The 20,193-nt window shown below is 38.6% G+C and overlaps 3 protein-coding genes across 4 annotated transcripts; 2 read left to right on the forward strand and 1 right to left on the reverse strand.

Annotated features, from left to right (window-relative positions):
• Positions 1-847: 847 nt before the first annotated feature.
• LOC311292651 (uncharacterized protein) lies at positions 848-9,945 on the forward strand. Its single transcript, XM_084412409.1, has 4 exons — positions 848-1,204; positions 2,328-3,007; positions 3,788-3,944; positions 4,099-9,945. The coding sequence occupies exons 2-4, from the start codon at positions 2,339-2,341 to the stop codon at positions 9,561-9,563; spliced, it is 6,291 nt and encodes a 2,096-aa protein (XP_084268535.1). The 5' UTR covers positions 848-1,204; positions 2,328-2,338; the 3' UTR covers positions 9,564-9,945.
• A 366-nt stretch (positions 9,946-10,311) lies between these two features.
• On the reverse strand, positions 10,312-13,188 carry LOC311292652 (retinol dehydrogenase 12). Its single transcript, XM_084412410.1, has 7 exons — positions 13,101-13,188; positions 12,625-12,740; positions 12,333-12,488; positions 12,128-12,232; positions 11,707-11,916; positions 11,407-11,599; positions 10,312-11,299 (listed from the first exon to the last, which is right to left on the reverse strand). Exons 1-7 carry the CDS (start codon positions 13,121-13,123, stop codon positions 11,188-11,190), a joined length of 915 nt encoding a protein of 304 aa, XP_084268536.1. The 5' UTR covers positions 13,124-13,188; the 3' UTR covers positions 10,312-11,187.
• A 3,513-nt stretch (positions 13,189-16,701) lies between these two features.
• On the forward strand, positions 16,702-18,907 carry LOC311292503 (putative G-protein coupled receptor 141). 2 transcript variants are annotated; one of them, XM_084412216.1, is made up of 4 exons: positions 16,702-17,060; positions 17,336-17,468; positions 17,585-17,620; positions 17,772-18,907. In XM_084412216.1, coding segments are annotated over exons 3-4 (903 nt in total). In that variant the 5' UTR covers positions 16,702-17,060; positions 17,336-17,468; positions 17,585-17,619; the 3' UTR covers positions 18,674-18,907. The 2 variants fall into 2 exon arrangements, with proteins under 2 accessions (XP_084268342.1, XP_084268343.1); XM_084412217.1 differs by having other exon boundaries at positions 16,704-17,060; positions 17,769-18,907.
• The last annotated feature ends 1,286 nt before the right edge of the window (positions 18,908-20,193 follow it).

Genomic DNA, 20,193 nt, shown 5'->3' on the forward strand with positions numbered 1-20,193 from the left:
CTACTGCTCTGAAACTTTACTCAAGCAGTTATAGAATAGAGTAAGAGCTTGATCAGTGAGTGAAACCGTTCTGCACAAATCAAACTGCTTGAATTTTCCCTAGAAACACTGAGCACGACTAATCTCCACCCCATGCTGATAAGGAAATCCTATAAAACTATCAGAGACATGACAGGAAGGCATTGAGATTACTAAAAACCGCTAAGTATCACTGAACAAACATCAGCGTCTCATTATAAAACAAATTAATACAAATAAAAGAATGAATAAGTTCGTCAGGCAAGTCATTGCAAGACTAAATTCACGCTTATTAGGCTATGCAGATCATATCCATATCTGGTGCTGATTGATTATCATGATCCAAGATTAACATAATCCTAGATGTAACTAGTAGAACTAGTGTTGCCTTGCTGTATATCAATCACAATCACAATATTCCTGCTGTGCTTCCGTAGTCACAGTTATGTTCCCACTGAGAGTCACATGCTTTACCAGCTGAGACTTCCTTTCCCTTATATTCAGCTACAGCATAAAACCTCTCTACTTCACCCCACTCTAATCCCTATTAACAGAGCCCTTAAATCTGCTTATATCTCTGCAAGAAATTAGAAACACCTTCAGCCATCTGCTGGATATCACACTCAGCAGAAAAATACTTCAGGTCTTGTTATGTTTAAGTGAAAACCTCTAAAAAACATTACAATTGCAATTCGATTTGCTAGTTATACAGCCAGAAGAGAGAAAGAAGCAGATATTATATAAACAGTTGAGATCAACCAAAATGTTTACATGGAGGTTGTTGCTAAACTGAATTACAATGTTTTGTGTGATATCATTCATTATCACACTTGCTGTTGTAATGATTATCAATACTTTATTGTTAGACACCTCATAGGCTAAATATACAGTTAAATTATTTATATTTAGCCTACAATTAAATGACTGAAAATCCAGATTATAAAAATAACCAGTTAAAAAAAATTCTTTTCATATTTATTTGAATACATAGAGGCTTAAAATGAAAAAAATAAATAAAAAATCTTGAAACTCTCTTTCTCTAAAATGCTGTTTAACCATGACCAAAGATTACACAAATCGACCCTGATGCCTGCCGTCCCAAAATAGCCATGAGCGTTGTTCATAATCTCTTCAGTAGATGGACAGCAAACTCGCCAACTCAACCCTCCTGAAAATGTGAAATAAGGTAAGATGAGAAACTTCAAATGATTTTTATTATTTAAAATAGTAGCATCAAAAACTAGCAGCATATTCCAGATATTTTTAATGTTTATATTGGTAGATAAACCTGCTACTGAAAGTGTATGCTAATTATCAAATATTATTCAATTTGGTTTTTGTTTTAAGATACACTGTATGGACTGTTTTATGCAATGGCATTTGCAGGAGATTAAAAGGAGATTTTCATGTTTGAGCTTTATATTATATATTTGTGTTTTTGAATCATGGTTTCCGGAACATGTCTTGTGGCTGTTATGAAGTGGTTTACTGCACTGAAAAATATATGTGGAGCATCATTTGTCAGTTGTATGAGGGTGTCTGTGCCACACGGCAAAGGCGATCTGTATAAAATTATGTTTTCAGATAGCGTACTGTACATTTTAGGGCTAGTGACCCGTTTCAGTATTTCTTCAGTTTTCTGGAGTCCTTTTTCAGATCAACAAACATCGTTCAGGTTGTTTTAATGTGTATATAAAATGTACGTCATTTGTTTATCTCTATTTAGTTTAAGTTGAGTTCAGTAAATATTGGCTTAAGCATTTGTTCATTGCATTTGACTTCCATTCTTATACCTGGCCATGGAAAGCGACCCTTCCTGTGCAAATTATTTTAGTCCTTTAGAGAGGCCATTTCATTGTTGACTGCAAGAAGCCATTTTGTTGATGACCGTAATGAAAAATTTAAACCAATACCTAAAAGACGAATGTAGTTGCTGCTGCTAATGAACTACAGACTGATTCTTTTAATGCATTTGTTGTTGTAAGAATTGCCCAATAAGACTCCATTAAAAAGATCATATCACATAATTTAAAGGTTTTGTTTTGTTGTCATCAGCTGAAAGACCCCCAGAGTACACTCATTTACAAAAACACTTGCTTTATGGGTGACACAAAGTGGATGCGGAAGCTATTTCAGTACGGTACAATCTAATGAGACCGAATGGGAACAATATTAGGGCATGTAATGCAGGATTAATGTTGTTATTATGCACAAAAAATAAAAGCCTTGTGATGTTGAAAAAAAGTCATATTAAACAGATTTTTTTGTTGTTGTTAAATAACTGTTGGTTCTTTCATTTTTTTTTACAGTATATTTTAATATGAGCACACCGCCCCTTAATGATGCACCTCATCCTGACGTGTCGCCGGGGAGCATGCAAACATTGGGCTCCAGGCCCCTGCCCCCCCACCCAGACCCCATTACCACTAAGAGGGTATGCTTCTACAAAAGCGGGGACCCTCAGTTCACGGGGCACCGGATGGTAATCAACAGTCGCACTTTTAAGACCTTTGATGCTCTTCTAGATGCCCTCTCCAAGAAAGTGCCTCTGCCATTTGGGGTAAGGACCATCACAACACCAAGGGGAACACATTATGTTCGTAATCTTGACGATGTGCAGGATGGGGGTTCTTATCTGTGCTCAGATCAGAAGAAAGTCAAGCCTTTTTACTTGGATGAGGTCCACAAGAGACAGGTCCCTTGGAACACTACCAGAACTGTCAGCGCGGGACGCAGAGCACGCAGAGAACTGGTCCGGCAGATAGCAAAGAAAAATGAAGTGACCACAAGGACAGTAAAAATGGCAGAAAACACTGTGGTGGTGCGGACACCAAAAAGACTAACGGTGTATAAAAACAGGGATCCGAGCATGAAGCGAGTTATTGTAGTTCATAGAAGAACAGCACCAAATTTTGAAACGCTTATGGATTATCTTTCTCAAGTGATGCAGTTCCCAGTTGTGAAGCTTTACACAGAAGATGGCAGAAGAGTAAGTATATAGTATACAAATATTTTTCTGGCTAAAATTATCACTGAAGAACGGTACTGTAATTAGGATTAAACATTGTCATCTTTTAACATAGCATAAGTAATTGTCTGAACAAAACAAATAATATAGTGCTCTTTTCACACATATACAGCAGTCAAAAAGAATTAAAGATAATCACTATGGTAGTTTGGATGTAACTCAATGGTTACAATAGCTTGTAAAGATCTGTACACCATATTGGACATTTGGACAACATGTATCAGAGGGTTAAATAAAGGTTGGTGGCAACCAGATAGTTAAGGATCTGAACTTCTAACATTAAGGTTAGTTTAATCTCAGTCTAAAAGGAGTTAGTGAAAACACAATCTTGCTCTATTTTAACTGTACCCATAAAAAGTTTATAAATAAAGTTATTTGAAAAAATATATTTAACAATACATTCTAAAAGTAAAGTGATTTTAATGTATTTTGTTAAAACACTCAATTAAGTTTTAGCTCCTATATCTTTGATTAACAGGAAAAAACTAAAATAATATACCATTATGTTTTGGTTAGTAAAAAAGATTTTAGTACTGTTAAACAACTGTTTTACAATATTTGTCCTGAAATATATTTTAGATCATTTTGTTTTGTTTTGTTTTGTTTTGCATTATCAAGAATTTTAAACATATTAGTGAGCTGTCAAACTTATGTCTATATGTTAAAAAAAAAAAAAAAAAAAAAAAATATATATATATATATATATTTCCTGGAAACATTACATTTCTTATTTATTTATAGGTTGAAGGACTTCCTGCCCTCATTTTGTGCTCTGGGATTGTTGTGGCAGCTGGTAACGAACCCTTCAGAATAGGAAACTACAATCTCCAAGCTCCCACAAAAGTCCAGTCAAGGATATCTGAATCATTGGGTCCAACACAAACTGAGACACTACTACGTAAGCCTAAATTACTTTTTTAAATATTGATTTATTTAGCACTTTTCTTTAGTGATAAAACGATTTTGATCTTACATTTTGATTTTCAAGTTTAATTGATTATGTGCTTTCTCCCCTCCCCCCAAACCATCTTCTACTTCCATTTGTCCATTAGAAGAAAAAAATATTTCAGCGAGGACTTTTTCAAGATCAAGGAATTTCTCTTTATCTTCTGAGAGGTTCCTTGTAGAGCAGATCAATAAGTCACTACATGGAAATCTGACAGAGCACAATAGCACAAAGAATGAATCAATGGAGACCGAAGGTAGTCAGCCAGTGGGATCAGATGAGGTGGAGACCTGTGACTGTATGGAGGGTGTGGAGGAAAGGAATAACCCCATCATGCCTACCGAAGACGACATTGAAAAATCATTCCGGGTCAATGAGGATGGCAGCATGACAGTGGAGATGAAGGTGCATCTTACTATAAAACAAGAGGAAATGATCCACTGGACAACCACACTGAGTCGCACCTCCATTAATAGCCAGCAGAGAGCAGTGTGCAATTCTAAGCCAGAATCAAGTAAAAACTCATTAGATGTAACCAATGACTCAGGCAAAGAATCGAATGGACCTCACAGCCTAGATTCAAAAGAAATCAATACATTCGCTAACAAATCTGTAGGATTCATCAAAGAAAAAAGAGAAAATTATGGCAGTGATACATCATCTGAGAAGCCTAAGCCAATCTTTAGAAGGCCGCCCACTCCAGGCCCCAGACAACAAAGAAAAGAGGCCTCAGTCGAAAACATCAAAACAGTTTCAGAGACTGACATTCAGGAGAACTCAGTGGGTGCATACTCATACTTGGAGCGAACTGCACAGGGAGAGCTGACGGAAGGTTACTGTGTGGTCAGTCGCAGCAGTAGCAGCAGCACAAGAACCGTGTCAAAACCCGGGAGGAGTGAATCCGGAGAAGTTAAGCAGAAGAAGTCTCACTCCTCCTTCAGATCCTCAGGCATGGCAGAGGTTCTCCAGATACAAAACAATGGGACAATGGGAATTACAGAGACTGTGGTGCACATATATGAATCACAGGGTATGTGTGACAATTACTATGCAAATACACAGGTGGATGTGGACAACAAGCCTGGATACCACACAAAAGCTTTGCCTCAAAGTAAGCCAGGCTCAACAGACTCTGGACCCCCTTCGTCAAGTAACGATTGGGATGTAGATCTCACTAGACAATCCACAAGCTCCAACTCCCAGGATGGTAGAAAAACTAATATGCTGTCATTGTCTTCTGCCTGTTCAACACCTCCAAAAAAGATAAACAACAATCCATCCATCCTCACTAATGATAAAAAACAAACCTTGGTTGGGTGCACAACTGAAATAAATGCAAAGAAAAGTATGCATCCAGCAGCAGCAATGGAACAAGAGTCGGACGATAAAAGCATTGTTGGTAATAAAAATACACCAAAGTCCAAAAAATCAAAGAAAAGTACTTCTTCTGAATCATCTGGGCTTGGGAAAAAAATAAAGGTCAGTGCTCCAGGCTCTTCAAAAGACATCCAAATGACGTCTGACACACTGAGCCGCACAGGATCAGAGAAAAAGACTAGCTCAGCGGAAAGTGACAAACGTGAACACAAAGCTGTAAGAAACAAAAATAAGAAGATTAAAACATTGGCTAGTTCTCCGAAGAGTAGAAACTTGGATCTTGATATTGGGAATCAAAGATGGTCAGATAAAGAGCTCAAGTTAAAAGATAAAACCATCAAAGGCATCTCCCACAAAGTAAATAAAAATGACAGTGACTCTCAAGGGCCTAAACTAAAGAAGAATAGTTTAGACATTCGATCACCAGCCCATCCAGCTCCACTGATAAAGAGGTTACAGAAACAAAGGTCAGTGAATGGTGTCAGATCAAAATCCTCTAAACAAAAACAGGAGTTGAGTGAAAGTGTGTCATTGCCTGTGCTACAGTCCTCTTCCTCTAGTGTAAATCAATATGTTGAAAACTGGCTGAAAAAAATGGAACCAGAATCTGTGCCCTATAATGATGAGACGGACCATCCTGAGACAAGGGCAGTATTCCATATAGGGAATGACTCCACTGATGGCTCTGAGATTAAAAGTGACCCTGAAAAAAATTGTGTTGAGGATGAAGACCCTGCTCTAGAACATAATGCTGAAGAGAGGCCAATGCCTCACCCACGTGTACAAATAAGTTGTGAGGGAGAGTCAACCGAGCCACACAGGCCAATAGGCTTTTGTAAGTCAATGCCAGTTTTGACAGTACATTTTGAAGAGGAGGGTCTTGTAAGAATGCACAAGTCATCTGAGAACTTGGTTCCCCCAGACCCTTCTGGGACATCACAAAGTACAGAAATCAGTATTAGGTCAGGCATGAAACCAGTTTTGCAACAGTTGTGTTCATCTGTTCAGTCCATCAAGCGGGTTTTGAGTCAGAGCCGCTTAACACCTGTGGAAAAGGAAAAGTCCAGTAGCCTCCCAGACTTCTCATCTCAGGTGGCCTCTGCCTTTGGTTCTCCATCGAGAGCTTTTCTGTCCTTCTTGTCACTGATGACTGTGAGAGATGGCCTTTCAGTCCTCTACAAAGATGAATCACAGGCCAGCAACCCCAACATCTGCCCAGAGGCCCTGCAGGTAATGCAGTCCTTGGAAAAAATATCCAATATTAAAGATGAAGATGAGCTAAAGGCCAGCTTAACCAGTCTTCAAAGTTCAACTTCATCCAAATTAAAACAAAGCTGGAGAGATTTCCAAGAGCAAAATGGCTTTGGAGAGAGTCCACCACTCTCACCAAAACTATCAGAGCAGGAGTTTGCTGTAGAAGTAGACTTAGAAGGAGAAACGGAGGATCAAGACAAACAGAATAATTTTAGTATAGAACAGTTACTGGATGAACTGAACATGCCTGAAGATCTTCACAGAGAGATTTCCTCACTTGTTGAAGGAGAAATAACTTATTTTAATCAAACAGACTTAATCAACGATGCTGATAACACCAGCGAAATCTCAGGTAAAGAAAAGAAAAACGACGGTGGCTCGTTGAGTGGTAGTTTAGAGAAAGCTGCTGACATGGAAGAGGAAAAGGACCATAATGGCCAAGTCAGTGACACAACCAATGATGACATAACCAATGATCCAAAAAATCCTGAGTCTCAGGAACTACATTTAATTCAACCTCATTCCCCTGACTCAGAAACTATAGAAAAGGACCTTGGTAATGAAGATTCTGGCATAGCAGTACCCAATCAATCACCTGAGGGTAATGGTAGAGATTCAAGTAAAGCAGAGGTTTTAGAAATGTCTGATAACAACCAGATGAATGCAGAGAACATGCAAGAAAGGATAATGTATGAAGACCCAGAATCTGAAAACAAAGATGTGAAAGAAAAGTGTTCTCCCACATCAGAACAAAAGATGATAGATGTAGTTGAAGAAAAAGTTTCTGAGCTCTCTGATGAACAAGACAATATTTCTGAAAGTGAGGACAATATAACTCCAGAGAACATAGAAGACACTGATATTGAGGAGGAGGACATAATCCAGAACATAAAAGAACCTAGTGAACAATCAGATGCTTCAGAACCTGATGACACAGATGCCAAATGCTTATGTTCAGCATCAGAAACTGAGTGTGTGCCATTTCCAGACAGAGAATTAGCTGAGCTAAATGAGGAAAATCAGTACAGTACAGCTGAGAACTGTGTCAGAGAGCAAGCTGATCATTCTGATTTTGAGGAAACGATTGGTGATGGAGGACTGGAACAAGAAACCAAGTACATCTTATCAGACCGTGAATCCCTTCACTCAGAGCCCTCAGAGACGTCATTGCCTCACCATGATACAGAGAGTGAATGTAGAGATCAAATATTAGAATCATCTAGTCAAGAAGATGATCAGGTGATGTCTCCAGATGCGGATCAACAAGGATCTGCGGTCTCAGAAGATGAAGATCCTGATCCACACTACAATAACGGCAGCCCTCAACAAGGTAGTAATGACGATAATAGTATGACGCCTGAAGCTGAATATGAGAAAACACAAATTGAAGAAGAACATGACATTAATGAGGTGGATAATGAGAGCTCTGAAGTCTGTGAAGAAACTGATCCAGATGCTGAACCAGACTCTTGTACAGTAACAGATCCTGAGGCTGTGGATGAGAATGTGACAGAAAAAAAGTCATGCACAAGTGATTCTGAACCCTACAAAGTTCAGACTTTAGAGAAAGGTAGACCCACCGATAAAAAGGACAGTTCCACTGAAGAGCGCAATTCTGAAGTGGATGAAGAGGACTATTATGGCAGTTTGCTTGATACTCATAATAATAATGTGAATGGTGTTCAATACTCTATTGCATATACTGATTCTAAAGATTCACTGGAAAGGGAGCCATGCAGCAGTACTAGTAAAAGTGAGCACCAGTTTGAGATGGAAGCGAATTTGGGAATGGAACATGGATATAATTATCTAATACAGCCAACTGAGATCTCACAAGAGCTGTTAGACTTAATCAATTCAGCTTTGTTGTCCTCTACCCTGACTGTCACATGTGATTCAAATGGTAACCTCAGAATAGAGCCAGACAAATGCAAAATGAGGGAGATATTCATGGCTTGCCAAAAGACAGATGATCAGTATGGTAAAAAACATCTCCCGAGCCCTAATACATCAGATCTTTCTGATTACAGGCCTGAGACATCTGACAATGGTGGGTACCAGTCGCAGGAGCTTTTTACCGAGAGTGGAGAAGAGGAGGTGGAGAGGTTACGTATCTTTAGAGATATTATAAAACAAAGCACAGAGAATCCAAAAAGAAAAAAACATGTAAAAGAGAACGGTTTGATGAAATCATCTACATGGATGACAACAAAACACACTCCTAGTACAAGTTTAAAAAGCAGTAGTCTTGCTTCTTTTCAGGATGCTAAAAGTGTAATACAAGAACCACTTTGCCACAGTAGATCGCCTAGTGATAAAAGTTCACTTAATGTAGAGTCTGTACAGCGCATGGCTTTAAAAGATAATGTGGACTCTGGAGACGGAGTGCTGATTGATAAAGGAAGGTGGCTTCTCAAAGAAAACCACCTCATCCGAAACTCACCTCCTGTGTCCATGGGAATGTATGGGAATGGAGACACCACATCAGCCGACACAGCTCAAGACAACAGGAGTGAGGATTCACCCTACCAGTACTGTGAGAACCAAGCCTCGCCTCTGGCGGTAATATCCTCTTCAGAGCTGGAGGACATGGCTAAACCCCCTACACCGAAGTGTACATACTTCAATATTTCACATTGCAGTGACTCTGATCCTCTCTTGGATGACGACAGTGGCAGCAGTGGAGGGGATGCTAGGAGGAACAAGGAACTTAAGGTATCTCCAATGGGGGAGTCTTCTAAAATGTGGGCAAAGAAAAATGGAAGTATGTCTTCATTCGCATCTGTTGAGTTCAAACTGCCTGATGGAAAAGTTTATCCTCAGGAGGGGTCAGGATCTGGTACTAACAGATCTCAGAATCAAGACAGTCGGACTGTACAAGAAGAGGAGTCGAGGGAGGGAATAAGTCTCAGGTGTGGGCAGCACTGCCCAATACTATAGTTCAAAAGGGAAAATGTACCAGATACAAGAGCTTCTGGTATTGTCAGATTTCAGTTATTTATAGAGGTTTATATGCTTAAACTGTTTGAACAGCACATATAATGTAAAAGAACTGCAGTAATAAGACTTTAATTTTCACACTTGGGTGCCTGCTGGACATTAAGCTTTCAGTTGTAAACATTTGATTGTTTTAAACGGTTTTGGGCTATTTCAAACATGTCTTTTCATTTCACAGGGGCTATATTGCACAATTGAACTGATTTACTTGAATTTATTGAACTTCCTAAGTGGTATTTGTTGTTGCTTTTCCTAATTTGGGCCTGTATCTTATTTGAATGTAATCACATTCAGCACCAAAATATGCTTGATTTGTTTCAGAGATGTAGGGACTCTGGCATATAATAATAATAATAATTATAAATAAAAAAAAACAGGTAATGTGCAAGTTTAAAACAGCATGCAAAAAACCCTTTTTGAAGGGTGGTCTGCTGAATAATCTCTCAAGATGCGTTGCCTCACTCTTTGAACCACATTTCAAAGTGGCTTTGAATGAAATCCCTAAATTATATTTAGAAAAGTGATTGCTGTTACTTTAATTAACGTCATGTGGTTAGAATAGGAAGAGTGTGAAAAATGCTCAGTTTTCTGTTTTGTTTTGTTTTTTGCACAAAAATGTCAAACTGATGAAACAAATATTTATGTTTTGTATATAGTTCGTTATTTTTTAATGCAGAATTAATATAGCACAATATCCTGGGAAAGAGCACAATTTAAAAAATCTGATTGTGCATAGCAGCTGTCATCATTATCACATGTATCAATGTGATTATTTTTATTGTGCTGATAACTCAGAAATTAAATAAAATATACATTAAGCACCTCTACAAAGGATCTATCTTATTAAATGGAATGCAGCAATTACATTGATGTAGGTCTTATATATTTATTTCCTTCAACACAAAAGCTGTTGTTAAATATACATGCAGACGTCCTCAACTGATTGACATAGGCTAATTGAAACTTAATGTAGCTGCACACAGATCAAATTTAACAAATATATGTAATACAAACAGATCAGATAAACTAGACCAGAAATCACCCAAACACATTACAAAGAGATAGACAGAATAAAAATATAAGGGTATATAGACAGGACTCATTCTGAGGGTTCCTGGATAAGGGGACAAATTAGCTTGGTTCCCACAAAACTGTGTTGTTAAGTAGTGTGGGGTTTAAGGAAAAATCGAACAGCTCATATGGACTTTAATGTCAGTTACATGCTTGCCATATAATGTGATTGCCTATATCAGAACCTAAACCATTTTGGCTGCTATCCAAAAGGTTTTGATTTTATAATGCAAATGGTGAGCTACTTTTTTTTTTTTTTTTTGTAAAAATGGAAAATCATTATTATTCTATTTGGACAAATTTGTTGACATATAACTTTGAAATTAAAACATGTTACTGAACAATACATATTTGTTGATGAGGTTTATGTCATGGAATTTTTTTTGTTGGATGTGCATGTTGAAATTAATTGTAATTAATAATAATATAAATAATAAAAATTGGTACATCTTGATGAGTATACTGAGTTGTTCATGGGAAACAAAGAAAATTCCACTCATTGCTCTCCATCCCAGACAATTCCCAGCATCTTGCAGCTGAGCTCCCAAAGTTTCTCAGCCATTTCATCATCTCTAGCAGCTCTGGTGCATCTTGAAGGTCTGCAGTTGCTTTAGAAAATGAGTAAGGAATAGAGAGGACAAACAAAAAAACAAAAACAAATTTAATTTGGGCGCCAGTCGATTTATATGTGATGAGGCCTCTGCAACTTTATTACCTGTAGTAACCACCACTTTCTGTGTCTAATTCTGGTTGTACTGCGCAGTAAATGGTAGTTTGTGCTCCCTGCACTGGGGTCTTTGTGAAGGGTCTGACAACTTTCCACATGATTAGAAGTCCAAGATTCATGTGTCTTTTAAGTTCTGTTCGCACAATTCCTGGATGGACTGCATATGCTGTGACACCTGTGTCTGCGGATACAATTTAATGATAGATCAAAAACTACTCCAAAATTTCCCCTATTACCCTTTAATTTTCCCATTTATTTTTATCTTCCGTACTTTTAATGAACACTTACCCTTGAGTTTCTTAGCCAAGGAACGGGTGAAAAGGATGTTGGCCAATTTACTCTGACCATATGCCCTCCTACTGTGGTAATTCCTTTCACTATTGATATCATCAAGTGTTATAGTGCCCCAACTATGAGCCATGGAGGAAAGGTTGATGATTCTTGAGGGGGCGGATCTCTTCAGCAGATCAATCAGCAGGAAGGTTAACAGGAAGTGACCTAGGTGACATCAATTATGTCACTTACATTTATATTTACTATACATTTATGAGTTTGCAATATTAAACATGCAGCAAGACAGGATTTTAAAGTTGGAACGAGATAGTTAGGATATGCAAAGGCACAATATTGTTCAAACATGCATAATAATGTTAAAAGATAACATTAAAGAAGTGCACAGAGGTCTGAATGAACAAGAAATACACTTTACCCAAGTGGTTGACACCAAACTGCATCTCAAAACCATCTGCTGTTTTAGAGTAAGGACACATCATGATCCCAGCATTGTTAATGAGTATGTTGAGTACTCTCTCCTCTGAAAACAAGAGGAAAAAAAGAGGACTTTTTCTGTATTTTTCAAATTTGTTAGATCAAATACACTTAATCAGATTTGAGTGTAATTGTAAAACTCTTACCATTGATGATTACCTCAGCAAATTCTCTGATTGACTTTGTGTCAGATAAGTTTAGTTTTTTTATCACTATGTTTTGATTCCCTGAATCCTCCATGATCTCTTTATGTGCTCTTTCTGCTTTTTCAAGGTCTCTGCAAGCCATTATTATCCTGGCCCCTGTGGAACAACTCCAAAAAAGCATGACTTTTATCATTGGTGTCCTAGAAAGATAAATTTGTCTACTATACATTTCATGTTTTTTAGTTGTTTGGTAACCGCAATAGAGAAGACAAGAATAAGATAAATGTGATACCGCGTTTTGCAAGGTCTCTTGTGGTTTCTTTTCCAATGCCAGTATTTGCTCCAGTGATAATGACTGTTTTGCCATCGAGTCGTGTAGTAGATGACCACTGGCCACTGAAAAGTTCTCTATGTAAAAGCATCGTAAATATAATTTAAAGGGCAGTGTACAAATGTGAACTTCCTTCAAGGATCATTTATTAACAAGAGATACAACAAATAGTGAAAATAAGTGAATGAGTAAATGTAAGAGTAAAAAAGTATATAAACAGTGGCATATCTAAACTTTTTTGTCTTAATGAGTATGTAAAATAAACAATAACCTTTTCAAATATTTCTGAACTAAACCAAAATATGAATTACTGTAGCAGAATAAATAAAAGTTGTGTGATAGCAACTAAGAGTATAGGCTTACATCTTTACTGTTATGCAGTTTTAGTTATAACATTTGTATACGTTTAATTAAAAAGACAGAAATGATAAACCTACCTCAGAGTGTATATGTTGGACATCTTGCTCAATGCAAAGATGCTCTAAAGACAACACATGACTTCCCTCTGGAGTTGTTCACAGAAACTGCAATGAAAGACAATGCATTGTTTAGCATGAGCCACATGCAGAACATTGGTTTGGATTAGAAATTGAACTAATCCAATGCTAATCAGTTTAAATCCCTGATCTACTGTTAACTCAGCTTGAATGCATTCCTCGCTAGATTCTGGGAACTTGCTGCATGTTTTGAACCTATTTATGTTGAATTTGAACAACCTAAAATATACATCTAAATGCTCAGTAGTGTGGAGTACACAAAACAATTAATTTAGAAATATGAAATTACAAACAGCTGAGTGGGATTATATTCATTCTCTTGTAAAGGAACAATAGAAAGGGGACCACACACACACACACATGCGCTCTATCATTCATTCAAGTTCTATCAAATCATTCAAGCATGATAAGATGCAAAAACTTTTTTTTAAATCTGTACTAGCATGCTGTCTGTGAATTTCCTGCATGTCTATGTGACAGATAAACACAACAGCACAGAAAGCCTCTCCAGATAACGCACCGGCCGCATTGAGTTCTCTTTCTCGCTTGAATGGACAAATACTCACAATAGTATGTCCGCTTTTATCCTCGTAAGCACAGTTTTAAATGACTTAAATAAAGTCTTAAATAAAGTCTTAAAGATTTGTGAGGACATAGGCTCTGTCAGATCCGCATCATGAGCTTCAGATCTTAAAGTGACAGCAGCCAATAAACCTGCTGCTGAGATGTCTGACATTAATGTAAATCTTGACTGAATAACTTTAATAAGGATTCATCTATATTAAATTTTAAATGTATGCAGTGAAGACTTATTAAAAGAGCAAATGTGAGTGACGTTTGTTGCAAAATGGCACGTCACGAGTGTGGATAAAGCAGAAACCCTGCTTCCCTCGGACGAGCACACCGAGTGCATCGCTTGCCTCGCATGCTCTCCTGTTCTCTTCCTCTATCGAGCCAAGATGTAAGAAACAGCTGACAGCTGACAGCTGACACCTCGATAAGTGGTTCCTAGAGCCGGGGCGCCGCCAGCAGGACGACTTCGCTGAGAGTGTTACAGGGGCCCCGAAGTCATCGCAGGCAATGCACCACTTTCTGCCGAAGCGGTAGGAAGCTTCCTGCCAGTTCTTCCACTGCTTCTAGTCGCCCTAAGTTGTCGTCGACTCAACCTCACCAGTGGTATGCGCACCCAGACCTCCTTCCACTATTATAGTGAATCAAATAAAAAACAAACACCTTCACAAACAGAGCAATCCTCCTCTTCATTATCCTATTCCAAGCGTCAGCCCCCTGCCACAGTGCAAAGAGCTACCATCTGTAACTCTTCAACCCCTCGCCACCTGAAGCCAGGCTTGGGGAGCCATTCCCGCCATGTCGGATTAGGTTTTAGAAATAATCAAACGGGGTTACTCACTCCAGTTCGCATGCAGGCGTCCTTGGGCTTGGGACCCACTCTACCAGGGGAATGGCCTCTTTTTGGGCTTGGTCTAGCAGAGTGTCCATTGCCGACATCTGTGCGGTGGCTGGCTGGTCCTCGCCGTGCTCCTTTGCCAGGTTCTACAACTTAGACATTTCTGCTCTTCAGGCGCAGATATTGTTTGCTTAACCTCTGGGGTTTTTTTCAGTGGCATCATGCCCCATGGGCTCTGGGTCCTGACTTGAGCCCGTCTTGTTGGACAAACCTTTCAAGTCCCTTTCTCTCATGTTGCCTGCCATGTCACCAAGCACCCCTGGGCTACGGGCTCGCAGGGCGGTCTTCCGTTCTGCACTATTGAATTGCGTTCCCCATAAGCATCACTGACACCATGCGAGTGAACTGTGTTGAAAGGGAGCGTTCCGGTTTCTAATGTAAACTTGGTTCCCTGACTCTACTGTGCCTGCACGCGACACAACGCTGCTGCTCCTCAGTCAAAAAATTCTAATGAAAATGGCTTTCAGCGCGACTTAAATAGGCACACGGACCCGTCTGTTTTGGCGGGCTGAAAAGCCATTTGTCTGTGCAGGTGCAGGTGCAAGTCTTTGTCTTGTCTTTACTAGCATAGTCTCAGAATATACCTAGTATATTCTCATACGACTATGTTATTTTGACAATATATCCTAGTAAAACTAGGTAATATAATAATGGTGGTATGGCCAATAGTGGTACACGCCAATGTTTTGTGATAAAATCAAATGCAGTGCATGACCTATATTAAATAAAATATTCAATGTTTCAAGGAAAAAAACGACTTCTTGTACTTCACGAGTTCACACTTACATACATTTAGAGGAAGTAAAGTTTAATGCGTATTTGGCGTGCTGTCCGGGGGGAGGGCTCCGAGCTCGGTGTTCGGCCCGAACCCAGAGTACTCTCCCCCCCCCCATTATGTAAATGGTTAGGACTAGAAGTGTGGAGAAGGGGTGGTGGAGGGATGCTGCTAAACTGTAAATGAATTGAGGTGGGACTGCTGAATATGTATACACCTCTTATCATTGATTGCTGAGTGCTCTCCACTTGTTAATTATCTGAATGTGAAAATCATTGTTCAAATATCTTGGAGTGCACGTAGAAAGTGACCTTTCCTGGACGGTTGGACCTATCATGTAGACCAGGGATAGGCAACTCCGGTCCTGGAGGGCCACTGTCCTGCAGAGTTTAGCTTCAGCCCTGATAAAAACTCACCTGCCTGTATCTATCTAGTAATCCTGAAAACATTGATTGCCTTGTTCAGGTGTGTTTAATTAGGGTTGGAGCTAAACTCTGCAGGACAGTGGCCCTCCAGGACCGGAGTTGCCTATCCCTGATGTAGACTATATCTGCAGCAAAGTACAGCAGAGAATCTACTTTTTAAGGAGACTTAGGTCATTCGGAGCGAGCAGCGAAATCCTGTCTCTTTTCTTTGTGTCAACAATTCAAAGCATTCTGCAGTATGGAGGCCTCTCAGCTCATCTGAAGGCAAGGATTCTACGGCTCCTGGGAATCTGTTCCAAATTGGTGGGACACTCAGTGGAGAACGCGTTCACTGAAAGCCATGTAGGCTACTGCACACCGTCAGACTGGCTGACAAAATCTCCCAGGACTCTTCCCATGTGTTGCAGCGGGAGTATCAACTCCTGCCCTCCGGGAGGCGCTATAGGGTCCTTTAAAAAATATAAACACTCATTTGTTCCTCTGCTGAATCAATACAGGAGAGTAAAGAAGTGATAGTTCCCCCCTACTTTCACTTTCATCTATATATTTATGGCTATTGAAGACCACTCTTGCAGGGCAGGCCCCCCATCATATTAATTAAGTAGGCTATCTATTTATGTTTTTACTGATGATTCTATGTTTTTAGCTTTTTTAGGTTGTTGTGTTGTAATTGTTGGAGCTTGTATTGCAAGACAAATTTCCGTGTACACGGACAATAAAGTGCTATCTATCTATCTATCTATCTATCTATCTATCTATCTATCTATCTATCTATCTATCTATCTATCTATCTATCTATCTATCTATCTATCTATCTATCTATCTATCTATCCTCCTGAACTTTGTTAATAAAACATTTTAAAAAATGTTCCGGTTACTAGATTAGTGCATTATTGAAAGGTAGAGAGAAAAAGAGAGCAGGAAGGCCAGATTGAGAAAGAAAACATTGCAATGTAGAGAAACTTCCTCATATGTGCTGTCGAGATTTGTAAATCTTTAACCTCTACTGTGGCAAATAACGGTCAGAGGGTGTTTCCTGGAGGCTCTGGAGGCTGGCTGTTTGACACTGACAGAAGATTTACACATGAACTGACAAGCTGACATCACTTCATCTTCAGCTCTCTTGACACCTACAGTGAATGGATGAACTGCTTCTGTTACATCAAACTGTCTGTCTGCTGTCTGCTGAAGTACTACTGCTATTCAGTATATGATTGATACTAGGTAAATGGGTAAGTATCTGCAACCGTTTTCTTGATGTGCCAAACTCTTTATCAGTGGAATTATACTCTTTATACTTAATCAGTATAATTTTGCAGAATAATCCTCAAGTTATACGAAGTTATACGTTATTTCGTTAAAAAACGAAAAACGTGTTAAAACAATGGTTATTGCAATATAGATGTAGTAGGTCTGTTTTACAAATATAGGTACAGGCTGGCTACCTTAATTTGATTTAAATTGTTTAATCTTTTTCTCTCTTTTGTGCTTCCTTTAAAACTGAAAGGTGTTTAGAAGAATTACAAGGGAAGTGTTTTGAAACTTCTGCTAATATTACCGTGTGTGAAAGAACTGTCAAGTTCAGCTAATTTAAAACACCATAGAAGGACAGATCTTCAAGTCCTTTTTCACCCTGACAGGTATGAAATGAACAGGCTATTGGATGTACCAACATGTATTTAAAAATTGTAGAGGAAAATAAATAAATAAACATTGATCAAAAGAAATTTGATGAATATAATGATCTATTTTTCAGGGCAAAAACATTTTACCAGGAAAAGAGTTGAAAAAAGTGAGTTTATGTTATATTTCACCCTAAATCTCATAATAATACATTTACTAAGATTCTTTTCTTGGACTCTTTTTTTTATTTAAATATGTTTAGCATTGAATTAATACATTTTTGAGAGCAAGTAAATCCAAAAATGTCTCTTTTTCAGCAGTGTCAGGCATGATCATAAACAACACCACAAACCACACTGGCCTGCCGAAGGACTTCAGAATCGCTCTTCTGGTCTTATACACATTCATCTTTCTTTCTGGGACTCTTAATGTTTTACTAATGTCCTGTATGCTACAGTCCCAAAGACGTCTCTCTTTCACCAAAGTGTCTGTGATAAACTTAATAGCAGTGCACTCCATTTTCCTTCTCACGGTGCCCTTTCGCATTTACTATTATGCTTTTGATGAAACCTGGATTCTGGGCATGTATTTCTGCAAAATTGTCAGTCTTATGGTCCATGCTCACATGTATCTTGCATTCATCTTTTATGTCTTTCTTCTTATTGTGCGTTATGTGGAGCAATGTGATCAACAGCACAGGCTAGAGTTTCATCGCATCCTTCATGCCACGATTGCAAGTGCAGTCGTCTGGTTGGTCATATTTGGCTCTATGTTCCCAGCAACTATGGCTAACTATGGAACCACGCAGAATGATTCCAGTCAGTGCTTTAATTTCGGACAGGCTCTCCGGGAGCCTGCTGTGAAGACGTTAAACTATGTTATTTGCATTCTAGTGATAATGGGTTGGAGTGTGCTGGCACTTTTCCAAGTTTACTTTCTGCTGGATGTGAGAAAGACATTTGGAAAGGCCATGTGTCAACGTCAAGAGTTCTGGGCACAATTGAAAAACATTGTATTCCTGTCCATTATGTTTTTTTGTTTTGTCCCCTATCAAGGATTCAGAGTATATTATGTCAGTGAATATGGCAATACTGAAGAAATTATTCATATAAATGAAATTTTTCTTGCTATCACTGCTTTCAGCTGCTTTGATATGATTGTTTTTGCTGGTAGGGATATATGCAAACGTATAAATTCAAGTGGATTGGTTTGCGGTTTATAACAACTATGTTTACTTTATTTAATTTCTATATTGTTATTGATATAATTTATTTCTTTTCTTTTATTTGTTTTTGATGCTTTTGTGCCTTATAAGCTTAAAACAATTGTCTTGCATGACAGAATGTTTGGAAAATAAACTATATACTGTATATGTATCGCATGAAGCAACATGCATATGTGTTTAGTAGATTTGTACTTGTGGAGAACTGAATCTGGAATAAAACTGTTAAATAGAGTGATAAGGTTTGGGTGTGAGTTCCTCATAATAGTATAATGTGCTAACCATAAAGTTAACAACAGATCCATCACTGTTTAGTGGAGGCCATGGCTTTAAGGTGTCATAAAAGACAGCCATTTCAAATAATAAAAGAAAAGAAAGGAAAAGTTGGCACACCAGCTACAGACATAGCAAAATATTTAGGCCTATTTCATGTTCTCACCACAGGTGACGTTTCAAGCCCAATGGCCCTTAATTAGACAATGACTTTGACCCATTTGGCTCGAAACGTCACCTGTGGTTTTCTATGTTTGGAGCTGTGGCGTGGCTTTTTTCCTGTTAGATGTGCACACTTTGTGTTGAATCTTTGTAAATAAAATAACACCATTCAATTATTCAAAGCAATACAGCGCATGACACTGACAGTAGGCTATGTGTGTTGGGAATAGCCAGACCCAGGGTTGATAGAGTTCAACAACTGCGATGTTCATACTCATTTCTACAAAGGAAGAAATCCTTTTGTGTTTTAGGACCCTCTAGAGGTCGATCAAAAACTAGCATGAATGTTCTAACTACATCCTCAGTCGACTTTTTAAAACTTCGTAGATAACTACTTTTCAGAACTGCTTCATGTCAAAAGTAACCATGTATGTGTTACGGAATAGAGACTCACAACAAGATTTATAGAGGTGAGAAACACTAGTGAGTGCAGATAAATGAGAATATCTTTGAGAAGTGGTAAATGGAGATAATGACAGTTCTTTCCGTTGCAGATGGTTGAGGAGATCGTGGATGACAAGGAGGTAGATGGCAGAAGCACACACACCGATGCTGGAAGAGAGGTGAGAAGATCTACTGGACAAGGGAAAAAACGATAGAGACCAGGAAGACGATGGAGACTTGGAGAAACAGGATGGGAGATGAATAGACGTGGCATACACTTCATAGGAGGTAAGTGCAGACGGTTAGGTGAGTCCTTACTCATGAACGAGACCAGACAAAGTGCCAAAGTGAGGTGTGTGCTTACATGTATCTGTTATGATGAGCAGATGAAGTACGTGCAGGGGATTAATACTCAGGTGATAGCGATCTTTGTGATTGAGTGGGGATGATCCCTGACTGTATGTTAGGATATTAAACACTTCTTCTTCCTCCTCTTACTTGAAATGTGTTCCTTTTATGGTGAACAGAAAGACCCCCTTCCTATTGGCTATGATTGTTTCTGACAGACAAGTAGGCTACTTATTATTTAGGCCTACTTATTATAAACTTAGTAACCCATACTTTTTGAAAAAACAAATATA

The sequence above is a fragment of the Rutilus rutilus genome (genome assembly GCF_951802725.1).
Source record: "Rutilus rutilus genome assembly, chromosome: 6".
Lineage (NCBI taxonomy): Eukaryota > Metazoa > Chordata > Actinopteri > Cypriniformes > Leuciscidae > Rutilus > Rutilus rutilus.